This window comes from Acinonyx jubatus, chromosome B2, assembly GCF_027475565.1.
Source record: "Acinonyx jubatus isolate Ajub_Pintada_27869175 chromosome B2, VMU_Ajub_asm_v1.0, whole genome shotgun sequence".
Classification (NCBI taxonomy): domain Eukaryota; kingdom Metazoa; phylum Chordata; class Mammalia; order Carnivora; family Felidae; genus Acinonyx; species Acinonyx jubatus.
Genome location: NC_069385.1, coordinates 93,025,002 through 93,038,816, shown reverse-complemented (window position 1 = coordinate 93,038,816; position 13,815 = coordinate 93,025,002). Strand labels below are relative to the sequence as shown.

The 13,815-nt window shown below is 39.6% G+C and overlaps 1 protein-coding gene across 1 annotated transcript in view; it reads right to left on the bottom strand.

Moving 5' to 3' along the window:
- Positions 1 to 13,815, bottom strand: part of EYS (eyes shut homolog) — a 1,591,614-nt gene that overhangs the window by 37,853 nt on the left and 1,539,946 nt on the right. The window contains exon 39 of the mRNA XM_053222617.1: positions 1,648 to 1,820. Coding sequence (XP_053078592.1) covers positions 1,648 to 1,820 — 173 coding nt within the window. The remainder of the gene's footprint in view (positions 1 to 1,647; positions 1,821 to 13,815) is intronic.

Genomic DNA, 13,815 nt, shown 5'->3' with positions numbered 1-13,815 from the left:
TTATTTTATAGTCACACCTTAAGACATGATTAAAAATTTCTGTCACTAAATCACTGGTATTCTAAATCTCCAATGTCTTCTATTTATTAACACTTTTGACTTTTGGATGAGAGTTAAACACTCACAGAATCTCAAAGGACATAGGATAAAAAATGTTTGCATTAGTATATTTGATAAAGTGATCTGAGAGAGATTAAATTAGTTCTTACCACACATATGAATATATTACAATACCCCCCCCCCCCAAATTATGCAAAGGTGTATATAACACAATTGATGATTGGTTCCTGTCCTTCTATGCCAGCCTCTGTTCCTAAATAGGGGAAATAAAGGCTAAAGCTTTATCTTCTGGATGGAGGGTGAGGTGGGATAGAATAATAGTGGATTCTCCAATCTCAGGAAACCAGGAGATAGTAGGTAAAACTCTATGTCCCCCTATTTTTCTGGCTTCATCTGATCATATTCCTTAACCGCGAGTTGGGATTCCTTGCCACACTGTTTTTAAGTCCCAGCCAGTCCCAAGATCCAGAATCATCCCTACTGATATTTAAACTAGACAAGATAGCAGCCAGCAGGTGGCAACAAAATGAACAACAGGACCCACCTGAGTTGTGCAGCTGGATCCTGACTGGCTGGCTGGGCAGCTTCAGTCAGGCCATTCTATTAGCCTTAGGGTAACACAACTGTGCCTGTTATACAACTGAATTGTTAGGACTCTGAACATGGCGTATGGAGTCTTCTTTGAGACCAGTTTTGCTGAGAAATTTAGAACTACACCAAATATGACAAAATGAAATATTAAGTATTGATTTTTAGAAGCTGCAGGACTTGAGATGTGTTAAAAAAATTTTATTATTTATTTTGAGACAGACAGATTGCGAGCAGGGGAGGGGCAGAGAGAGAGGGAGACACAGAATCCAAAGCAGGCTCCAGGCTCTGAGCTGTCAGCACAGAGCCCAACACAGGGCTCAAACCCATGAACTGTGAGATCATGACCTGAGTTGAAGTCGGATGCTTACCCAACTCCACCACCCAGGCGCCCCATGCAAGACTTGAGATATTAAGCAGTGTATGCTTTCCTCATTTCTTCCACGGGACTCAGTTTCCAAGGTCCCCATTTAGACCTTGTGCTTGTGGTCACTGTTCACCTGAGAAGTTCTCTTGTTCTAGGCTTCCTAGAGCTTTAGCAGAGGGTTATGGCATGATTGAGGAGGTTTAAAGGTGGCAGAGTTCTATTAAACCAGTCTTGTCTGTAAAGGCTGGGGTAGGCAGAGATGGTCAGGGAAGTTCTAGGAGGAGAAAGCATTAAATGCGGTGTGGAGTTGTCGCTTGTGGTTTGGGGATGATGGGCAGTAGAGAAGCACATTTCTTCTCCTGCCAGTGTTAGGTGAGTGGGCTCCATGAAGATGAGTTTGTGCTATTGGGCTGCAAGGAGGACAGCAGAGAAATAACTTGGGTTCGTCTCTATGATGGAGAGAACAAGACTGCCCTATTCTACCCACTCCCTCCTATCCTGTAGTGCGCTTGTAAATGTGGAGGAAATCCAGATCTTATGCAAGCCGAGGATTATTATACATTTTTCATTGTCTTTTTGAAAAGGAAACTGACTTAATTTGTGAACAAGCAGGAGTTGAAATTCTGCCTTACCTTGTTCACAGTGGATTCCAGTGGTTCCCAGAGGACAGGAACAGGTATACCCATGAGGCAATGAAACACAAGTTGCTCCTTTGCTACAGTGGTGTGGAGGGTCATGTTCAGGGTCACAGGTGGAAACTGTCTCCATGCAGAGATCTCCTTTCCACCCAGGGAGGCAGTCACAGCTGTTGGTTGAGAAAGAAGGCCGCAGGATTTGAGCACTTGAGCAGAGATGGATATGCACTGTGTGTCATCCTGATGTTAACTCAGCAATTGTCACTGAGGTTCCAAGATAGAAAAGATTTTGTACATCAAAGCAAGTAATGATTCAAACTACCAGGATCCAAACTGTCAAGGAAGTGAGCTAATGACTGATTATAGGATTACTGGATTCCACATCAAAAATTTTAAAAGGTTCAGCATGTGGATATTGAGAGAGATTTTAGAGAATCATTTCTTTGGACAGAACAGTCCCCTCTCCCTGACTCACATCACCACCAAGGGAGAGGCAGTGAACACAGTTGCTGCCTCCTAACCTTAAGCCTAGAGGAAAGAAATTCAGCTTGATATACATTCCCTCACATTGGTGAGCACGTAGATCCAGCTCCTTGGGCTGCAAAAGGTACTTTGAACCCCTCCAGAGGCCAGGCAGATGGCAGTGAATCCCAGGGATGGGTTGTGGCACTCCGACTGAGGATCAGCTTGGGGACATATAAAAGGGATCTTGCCCAGAGAGTATCCTGGTAGCTGACGAGACCTCAACAGTAAGAGGCAGTCAGTTTATGGCTGGGGCAGAATCTAAGAGGTAAAGGGGACTTCCCATTTTGATGACAGACCTTGTCTGGGTTTAGAGAGTAATATTGGGAAGAACCCAAAAAAAGAGCAAAGGTAGAGATGCCACATAAAATGTAGGACATATAATTAAGTTGAGATAAACAATGAATAATTTTTCGGTATATCCCATGCAATATTTGAATTTCAGACAAGCAACATTTGAGATATACTAAAAATTATTTGTTGTGTGCCTGGAATTCAAATTTATTTGGGTGTCCTGTGTTTCCCCCCCTTCATATGGCAACCCTACACTAAGGGCACATGATGGAAAGGGTTACTTTACGTCCCTGCCAGGCCCAGGGAGCACTAAACCATCAGACAATGGTGCAAGTCAAGGAAGCCCATTCCAGGATGTGGTGCATGGTGCTGAGTCAGAAATCACTAGATTGGGGAAAGACAGCAGTAACAGATCGTGCCTTCTTTGTAGACCTTCGGTTCATGTGGTAAGCCCTGGCTGGGTTTAGGCCAACAGTTATGAAGAGTGAAGTGTTGTTAGTATTTTGAAGCGGACCCTCTGAACTAATGCATTGAGAGGGTATTTGCGAATGAAAGTGTCCATTAGTTAAGATGGAGCAGAAAATTCAATAGACCTCCCCATGTTTTTTATTTTTTTAATTTTTTTAACATTTATTCATTTTTGAAAGGCAGAGAGAGAGCGCGAACAGGGGAGGGGCAGAGGGAGAGGGAGACACAGAAACAGAAGCAGGCTCCAGGCTCCCAGCTATCAGCACAGAGCCCGACGTGGGGCTCGAACTCATGGACTGCGAGATCATGACCTGAGCCGAAGTCAGCCACTCAACCGACTGAGCCACCCAGGCGCCCCAAGACCCCCCCAGGTTTTAATCCAGGTCGAAGAAAAGGATGACTCCTTCCAAGCAGGTTTAAAAAGACAGCGAGAAACAAAAGTAAATTTATGAATACATCCATGAGTTCCAGGTCACACTTGTTCTCAGTTTATTACAATGGTTTTTACTTACTGACAAACTACAGACACAGATGACATGAACAGCACTGCTGGGGTTGTTGAGAGCATCACCAATAGTATAATTCTGAGAGTGAGCAAGTCAAGACAAGGCAGGTAGAAAACAGAAGTACCTTCAGTTCCCTTTTTTCTTTAGGCTAGAAGAACCTCACAAATTCTGAGGATAGAGGGCAGCTTCCGTAGTCCCCTCTAGGTAATATGACAATATATGTCAATATCAATACATTATATGCCTCGTGGAGGGGTCAGGAAGGAAAATGAACACTCTTTCTGCAAACATTATTAACAACCTCTATCATTTATAGAAACAATAGGTAAGAGCTTCATAAAATTGAGATTAAACCAAAGAAGAAAATCAAAATCACCTGTAACCTCTGACCATGGTGAGGCTGACATTTTTTTTTAGCACTTGGCAGGTGTCTTTCCACTACTTCCTCTAAGAAAATTTTAACATGAAGAATGCTGGGAAAATTGGATATCCACACGTAAAAGAATGAAACTGGATCCCTATTTTAGCCACCTACAAAAATTAACTTGAAATGGATTAAAGAATTATAAAATATAAGACCTGGAACTGTAAAACCCCTAGAAGAAAACAGAGTTTTTAGTTTTCTCTTTCACAAAACTTTATATAAATGAAATGATATTGTATGTATTCTTTAATTACTGCGTTTCACTCAGGATTATGTTTTGGGATTCACTACATTGATGCATGTAGCTGCTACATTGTCAATACTTTATTACCTCATGAGTGAAAGTTCCTATTTTTTGTAGTTGAAATTTCAATGTTTTCTTTTACAGTTTGCATTTCTTGTGACTTATTTAAGAAAGCTTTCCCTATTCCGAGGTCAGAAAGTTATTATTTTATGTTGTCTCCTCAGACTATTATCATTTTTTTCCTGTTACATGTAAGTCTTAATACATCTGAAATTATTTTTTATGTTTGCTGTGGAGTTAAGAGATCCAATTACAGTTTTCCGTACGGATGACCAATAGTCTGAGCACTCTTCATTGACCAGTTCATCCTTTTCCACTCATGAGCTCTGTCCATGTATGCACTGTCCTGTGCCTCTTTATCCTGTTCCGTTAGTGTACTTTTCTAACTTTCTGTTAACACTACACTGTCTTAATTTCTCCCTCTTTTTTTAAAAAAAAATGTTTATTTATTTTGAGAGAGAGAGACAGAGGCAGAGAGAGAGGAAGACAGAGAATCCCAAGTGGATGCAGGGCTCAAACTCAAAACCTAGATCATGACCTGAGCTGATACCAAGAGTCGGACGCTTAACTGACGGAGCCACCCAGGCACCCCTAATTCTCCTTCTTTATAATAGGTCTTGATAACTAGAGTGACAACTTCCGCTATCTTGTTTTTCTGTTTGGGAGTATCTTGGCTATTTTTAGTGCTTTGCTATTTTACACCTTTCCCTTCAAATTAAGGTTCAAGATAGGCAAATTTCCTTGCCTTCTCCTTGTCTAAAATAAGGTTTATTTTTCTTTTGTTCTTACACTGCTGGTGCAGCTCTTTGGAGTCTGAGGCCTGTGAGGAATATGCTATTAGATGTCTGTAACCTGTGCAGCCCTGAAAGGGTATGTTATACATGCTTCGTGTTTTAGCAGGAACTCAGGGCAAAAGCCAGCTTGATGCTCACTTTCCAGAGTCTTGCTTTCATTTCATTTGGGATATAAAAGATGTGTTGTTTTCACTTCAGGTAATAGTGTTCTGAAAGTATACACTTTATCTTATTCAGATTTCAACATTTCCACTTGGGAAAGTCACTCAAGATGTATAATAGCCCACAGTTCCACAAATAGAACTGCCTATAAATAACCTTTTATTCCATACTCATTAACTTCTCTTCCACAATCTCACATACAATGGTTGAATGTTATTTCACACTGACTTGATAAAATATACTTTATTCTTATAGTCACTTGTGAGATAGTATGTTTTTCATTTTTCACTGTCTACAAATAACCCTGTGATAAAACTCTTATAGCTAAATCTCTGTGCACATCTATGATCATTTCCTTGGGATAAACTTAAATATCATCATGACTTCTAGGCTTTGGATACATATTCCAACCTGCCCTCCATAATAACTGTACCAATTTACATTCCTGTCATCAGTTCATGAGAGTGCTCCTGAAATAATACATGTGTATATAATTGAAAATAAGAAATATTTTACAGGCTTCTTATTATTGACCCAGTAATTATTTATTAAAATAAAGTGACTTAATGTTTGCCTATACATATTTACCAAGAACATATTCATTTCAAACTCCTATATTTTCCTGCATTTTCGGCAGTCTAATCACATTTATGCTTCACCCAAATTCATGTTATCAACTTAAAAAAATATTTTTGGGGGCATCTGGGTGGCTCAGTCAGTTAAAAATCCAGCACTTGATTTCAGCTCAGGTCATGATCTCACGGTTGTGGGACAAAGCCTGCTTGATTCTCTCTCTCTCTCTCTCTCTCTCTCTCTCTCTCTCTCTCTCCCCCTTTCTCCCTTTCCCTCTCCCGCTCCCACCACTCTATTTTTTTTATTAATTTTTTTAAATGTTTACTGATTTTTCAGAGAGACAGAGACAGAATGCAAGCGGGTTAGGGGCAGAGAGAGAGGGAGACACAGAATCCGAAGCAGGCTCCAGGCTCCGGGCTGTCAGCACACAGCCTGACAGGGGGCTCAAACCCATGAACTGTGAGATCATGACCTGAGCCCAAGTCTGACGCTCAACCGACTGAGCCACCCAGGCGCCCCTCCCCACCATTCGAGTACCTGCGTATCTGCTCTCTCTTTCTCTCTCTAAAAAACAAACAAAAAACCACAACTTTTTTTAGTACTTACTATGTGTATAAGACTAGTCATAAAGGATGCGCAGAAGATGTATAAGGAGCGAGCTGTGGCCCAGGTAGAGGTGAGGTGTGCTAGAGTAAGAACCACGGCGCTGCATTCGCTGAGAACCAAGTGAGTGGCAGAAAGAAGTGCTGCCAGAACCCAGAAACCAGCGTGAGGAATAACTCAGGGAACAAAAGGAACGTCAGCACCCATGTTCACCAATGACTGTTAGACTCTGGTGTTGGGAGGAACTGAAAACAAAAATTCTTGTCTATTTGGAACTTACAGGTAGAGGCTTAGGCACATACATAAAATAACAAAAAACTGAGCACACAAGAACTTCTGAGGATATTGCCATTTCATTAAGTAGGGTATTTAGCTGAGTCCTGATGAAAGAAAACATACACGATTATTGTATCTAAGTTAACATTTGTGCAAAAAAAAAAAAAAGTTTGAGAAGTTGCATAAGGTTCTCCAAAATGGAGGAAAACAAAATACAGGTTTAATCTGCTACAAATTTACATAATGATCATAAAGATTTTTAGTTACTGTTTGAAGAGCTCCAAGAGCATAAAATATGGAAAGACTTTTCTACAAAAATAGACGTCTTCGGGCTCACAGTCCTCTCCTGCCACCTTTATGGGGATGCTCCCCCTCAACCCCTGACGGTTGGTGGCCTGAGCTTGGATGCCTTATGCGCGCGGGCACCATCCATTTGCAACTGTCTAAATGCACCTATTCACCTTCAGGTTTGAAATGACTGGACGGTTCCGATACATGTTTCAAGTGGTGTTTTATATAATGAAGTTTAGAATTCGGGAGTTTAGAGCATGTGTAGAGCCGTTCTGGCACAAACTGCCTTTTCACCTGCTTCCTGACATAGATAGGCATGATATGCACTATATGCCCTTTTGGCTGTTTTCCTATAAGTGTTATTTTTAAAAATAAATTTCCTTTTCTCCTCCTGTTCAAATCGAGAGATTTCCTATTTAATAGATTCTAAAACAAAAAAACCCAAGCCCAAAATATATTGTATTACCAATTTCATAAAAGAAACAAAGCTGTAAGAATTTTTATATAAAAAGAAAACTCTAAACACACACACACACACACACACACACACACACACACACACAAAACCAAAACTCTAATATCATTACTTTTTAATGATGACTGCGCCATCTAGTGGGTCATTTTTATCAACGTAAAAAAAGAGCTAAACAAAATTGATCTCATTGCCTTATAGACCACATGACAATGGTAAAATATTTTTATATTAAATATAGCTTAAATCATATCAAGCATAATATAATACAGATGTTATAAACTTATTTGAAAAATAAGTCTTAACTAAAATAAATGCTCATATGCTTCCTCTCAGAATTGTTAGGTCTGAAGCAATTAGGTATATGTTTAAAGATTAAAAAAATTACATTCAAGTACCATATACTATTTTCTTACATTATATATATATTTAAAAAAATTTGTATTTATTTATTTTTGAGAGAGAGAGAGAGAGAGAGAGAGAGAGAGAATGGTAGGGAGACAGAGAATCCCAAGCAGGCTCTGTGCTGTCAGTGCAGAGCTTGATGTGGGGCTCGAATTCACAAACTGTGAGATCATGACCTAAGCTGAAATCAAGAGTGAGACGCTTAACCAACCGAGCCACCCAGGTGCCCCTTTCTTACATTCTATCTTAAGAATATTTCCATCATAATGATTTTGTGCAAGATCAGATTTTTCTTCTCGTTCTTTTTTTTGGCTTCTTTAGCACACTGTGAAAGGTAGATAATAAAAAGTCTCAAATTTTTATTCATTATTCTCTACTTTGGATGACAATATTTTTTTAAGACTTGAAGTTAATTCATTATAATTTTTTTCTTTTAACCACATATTTACTACTTTTCCTTGAGGAAAAGTAGACTTTGAACAGATATGTGTGTGAGATGGGGTGTCCATAGAGTGGAAAAAGGAGAGCAACAGCAAAGAGAGGTAGATATTCATTCATTTAAAGACTATTTGTTACTATTATTTTTACAAGCTAAGTGTCTGCCATAGCGCTTAGTACTGAGCATTCCACAGCACAGAAGGCCCCATTCTTGGCCACAAGGACTTACTTGCTCTTTCTGGGAGGATCAGATTAGTGAGCAGACAATTTAAATACAATGTGACAGGTGCTAAAATGAGTACTATGGGAACCCATGGGAAGGACACCTAAGCAATTTTAGTGAGTTCAGGGAAGCTTCTGAGGTAAGATTTGCCTACATGAATGAGTGTATGGAGAAGGACAGGCAGTAGAAGCTTAGGCTGGAAAAGGGTTAGAATTCAAGGGCTTTGATTAACAGGCTGAGATAGTTCAACTTTTAAGTGACAGACATGGGGAAGGACATGACTGATGAGGCATATTTTAGGAATATTAATTTGGTATGTATAGGATGACCCCCTCGTATAACAACCAACTCTCTAGTGATGTAAGTTTAACCTTAGTGGGATCTTACTATATTTTTGCCCCTAGAATGGGGGTTGGCAAACTTTGGCAGTATAGTTTGCTTTGTGGCCATATAGACTCTGTTGCAACCTCTCAACTCTGCCAACTGTTGAAAATAGCCACAGACAATCCACAAAAGAATGGACATGGCTGTATCCCAATAAAACTTTATTGGGATAACCAGGTGATGGACCAGATTTGGCCCATAGGCCATAGTTTGTGACCCCTGCACTAGATAATTAATTGCATGGGGGCAGAGGTCAGCTCTGTTTTGCTCTGTTATCATCCCAGGGCCTAAGCCAGTTCCTGGCATATAGTAATTTTCATCGAGTGTCTGAGGAATAAATCAGTAAGTCATGGCTGGGGAACAAAGAAGTGGATGGATGCAAAGAGACCTGGACAGGGAAATGGCTTTGAGGATGGAGAGGTGGAAGCAGATATGACAAACATCTGATAAATGTTGGCTTGAAAGATGAAAGATAGGGTCACCTGGGTGGCTCAGTCAGTTAAGCGTCCGATTCTTGGTTTATGCTCAGGTCATGATCTCATGGTTCAGGAGTCTGAGCCCCACATTGACTCTGTGCTGACAGTGTGAAGCCTGCTTGGGATTCTCTCTCTTTCCCCATCTCTCTCTGCCCCTCCCCATTCACTATCTCTCTCTCTCAAAAAAAAAAAAAAAGATTTAAACAAAACAAAATAAAATTAAAAAAACCAATGAAAGATAATAGTAATGGCAAACATTTTCTGGGGCCTACCGTATGCCAGGCACTCTTCTTGGCACTTTAATAATGTAAAAAAAATTTTTTTTAATGTTTATTTTTGGGAGAGAGAGAGAGAGAGAGCACGAGCGAGCATGAGTGGGGGAGGGGCAGAGAGAGAGGGAGACATAGAACTCAATGCAGGCTCCAGGATCTGAGCTGTCATCACAGAGCCTAATGTGGGGCTCGAACTCACAAACTGTGAGATCATGACTTGAGCCAGAGTCGGACGCTTAACCAACTGAGTCACCCAGGTGCCCCTCTTATTAGCACTTTAAATGTATTAATTCAATTAATCCTCCTTGTGACCCTATTAGGAGGATACTATTATCCTCCTCATTTTGCAGAGGAGGAACTTGAGGAACAGAGAAGTTAAGCAAATTGAATGGCTGAGTAATGGGTGAGGAAGTCCATACATTTAAGTGCCGTTCTATGTCTCTCAAACTATGGAAATCTTTGGGGTTTCAAAAGAAAATGACTGAAAGAATATGGTGCCATTATTGGGAATAGAGACATCTGGAGAATGTAGTTTAACAGCAAAATATAAAAATCTTCTTTTAGCTCTCCGGAGTTGGAAGTGACAGCAGGTGATAAAAAGGCTTTTTCCCTTTAAGTATCTAGTGACATGGCTCTTGAACTTGATGAGACGTGAGGACATAGGACAGATTTGTGAATTAAGTAGAACAGCAAATGGCTGAAGCATTTACTATATGATAGCTAAGAATATTCAAAAGATACTGAAGAATCATTGATATTATACATAGAACTGTTTTCTTATCTTAGGTCCATTCCAAAAATGTTAGCTATCCTCAGTTGTTAATACCTAAAGAACAGTTTGTGGGCTCCTTTGTCTCTAAACATGGAGGAATGATAACACAGAAGAAAGTGTTAGGCACTTTGGAAATATGAGTAACAGGTGGTCACGGTGGCAATCAAGAGTTGAGTACTGGAGTATTTTACTAATACAGTTAATTATTTTACATCTGTGCATTTAGGATGAAACTGATTTAAATTTCTAAATTGCAGATGAACTGGGCTTTAATGCCAATGTCATAGCTTAGAAACATCTATGGATTAATTTTTTCTTGTTACAACAGATATTCAACATGAAGAATTTCATTTTCTTGTAATTAGGCAATTCTGAGACTTCTGAGGTTTAAGGTGAACATTGACATAAAAGTTAAACTGGAAATGAGATAATGGAAGATTTAGTATTCTTTGTTTGAATATCACTTAAACATCATTCACTTTCTTACTAAATATTCACCAAAGGACTAGTATGATGTCCCACTCCACATCGTTACCAGGGTACACACAGAATACACAGCAGAAAACATAGTTTTGCCTCCTTTATTATATTTTATTTATAACAAATTATTTGTATGAAATATAGATATGTAAAATATACTATTCAAAGGTTATTAGGGCCTCACTGTAGTTCCAGGAACCATTTTAAGTACTTCATAGGTAGGAACTTACTTAACACCCATAACTAACCCTATGAGGTAAATGCAATTACTAGTTTTCAGTGTGCACTTGAAAAACAGAGACTTAGAGAAATATAACCGCTGCTTAACCTACTTTTTCAGTTTATCACATAGATTCTCACTGTTTTGCATAAGAGAGATTCTTTTTTCTATATTAAGGCTAATGAGGGCAAATTATTAGAAACAACATTATGAGAGGAGAACAGAAAGGAAAAATTCTTGGAGGGGGGTGGTGCCTGGCTGGCTCAGCTGGTGAAGCATGTGACTCTTGATCTTGGGGTTGTGAGTTTGAGCCCCATATTGGATGTAGAGATTACTAAAAATAAAATCTTAAAAAAAAAGAAAAAGTTCTTGGAGCAAATTTAGCTTGAGCTGGGTATGTAAGAAAATTATGGTTACAGATTTGTGGGTTTTATGTACATGAGCAAAATCACAGACATAGTACCTAGAATGAAATCTATGTAATGTGATAATAAACTCATATGAAAAGTGGGATTAATGCATGTTATTTAGCAATAGATGGTCACATAGACTAAAGGACTCCACTTCTGTATACACAAAGTATTTCTCTGCAATTTGAAGGGAAAGAGAAACATACCTGAATCTCCTCCTTAGGCCATCTGTTGTGCTCAATGGTTTCATTCATGTCAGTTTGCTTTTCTTTATGACTTACTTCCATTTCAGTAATAAGCTGGGAGAATAAGGTAAGTGTGATATGATGGATATCACTTTACCTGCCAAAATTTACTGGATGTCAAATGACATGCACAAAATTTGAGGCTTTGAAAAATATGCAAATAAGCACTAAAACAAATAGACCTTACTGTATAGTGGAATGTGATGGCATGTTAAGACCAAACATGCTTATAAGGAAGGGTCGTTATAAGCACTCCACCTGCTGAATTTCCCCATGCCTTTCCTTTCTTTTTAAAAGCTTTTCTTAACATTTATTTATTTTTGAGAGACAGCAAGAGACAGAGCACAAGCAGGAGAGGGGCAGAGAGAGAGGGAGACACAGAATCTGAAGCAGGCTCTAGGCTCTGAGCTGTCAGCACAGAGCCGGATGCGGGGCTCGAACTCACGAACTGCGAGATCATGACCTGAGCTGAAGTTGACACTTTAACTGACTGAGCCACCCAGGTGCCCCTTTGGCTTTCCTTTCTTTGCTGGTGAGATCACTCAACAAACTCTTTGATGACATCTCACAGAGTGTAGAAGGATGAGATGAAATTACCTTTACACACTAGTAAAAGTACTGGTCATTTTCTGTGAGCCTCAGTTCTAATGTTTCTGTTGTCCAAGTGTAAGGACCTAAACATTATTTTATGTTAGCAGTTGGACTCAATTCCTCTTAGCGAGAGAACTGTCTTTGGGAAACTATTTACATGAGTTTGGAGTGGATGGTGGATCATAGCTGCAGTCATGAGCATGAGGCTGGACTACCACAGGAAGATAGGCAGACTGCTCTGCCTGGGGCCAGAAGGGAAATTTGGTTTGTTCTAACCTAGGGAATCAGTTAGAGCAAAATGAAGCAATGACAAGAAGACGAAGAGTAGGTATTGTGGAGTGGCCATATATTTTTTCTGCAGTGATGGGATGACCAAAACATAAGTTGGAAGTTGTTTAGGTGACCATAATATAAACATTTCCCTTCAATTACTGCATGTATCCCCTTTCTCTGCACAAGTCTGATCTATCTCCAAGTGTGAATGGTTTTGTTAATTTAGTAGAAATCAAATAAGCTGTCACTTTTAGGCATACATTGTACAGAGTAGACTCTGCATGCGTGGAAGTGAGACATACGCAATCATCCTGGAATCTGCATTAATCTTGGAAAGATCTTTGGGCTTTCACAGTTTATGTAGATCTCAAGGCTCTGGTAGAAAGCAACTGACATCTGAGTCACACAAAAACCAGGAAAGAAAAGATACTTCTCTTAAAGCACAGTAATTGGGAAGCTTGCTAAAATCTACACTGAATTCTTACTTCTGTTATTTTCTTGCTACTTAAATGATAAAGGAACAGAAAGTATGAACTTTTAGAATTTACATCCTTCAAGTACGTTTTCCATAGGTGGCATCAAATAGTGGATTTGTGTAGTTTTGGTAGCTAAGAACTGAAGGCGGAGAAAGACTGGAATAAAATATCCCCACCTTTTAGAATGCACCAGAATGCAAACTGGTGCAGCCACTCTGGAAAATGGTGTGGAGGTTCCTCAAAAAATTAACAATAGATCTACCCTATGACCCAGCAATAGCACTGCTAGGAATTTACCCAAGGGATACAGGAGTGCTGATGCATAGGGGCATTGTACCCCAATGTTTATAGGAGCACTTTCAACAATAGCCAAATTATGGAAAGAGCCTAAATGTCATCAACTGATGGATGGATGAAGAGGTTGTGGTTTATGTATACAATGGAATACTACTTGGCAATGAGAAAGAATGAAATGTGGCCTTTTGTAGCAACGTGGATGGAACTGGAGAGTGTTATGCTAAGTGAAATAAGTCATACAGAGAAAGACAGTTACCAAATGTTTTCACTCTTATGTGGATCCTGAGAAACTTAACAGAAGACCATGTGGGAGGGGAAGGGGGAAAAAAAAGGTTGGGGGGAAAGGTAAACCATAAGAGACTCTTAAAAACTGAGAATAAACTGAAGGTTGATGGGGGTGGCAGGGAGGGGAAAGTGGGTGATGGGTATTGAGGAGGGCACCTGTTGGGATGAGCACTGGATGTTATATGGAAACCAATTTGACAATAAATTTCATATTAAAAAAAAAATCTCC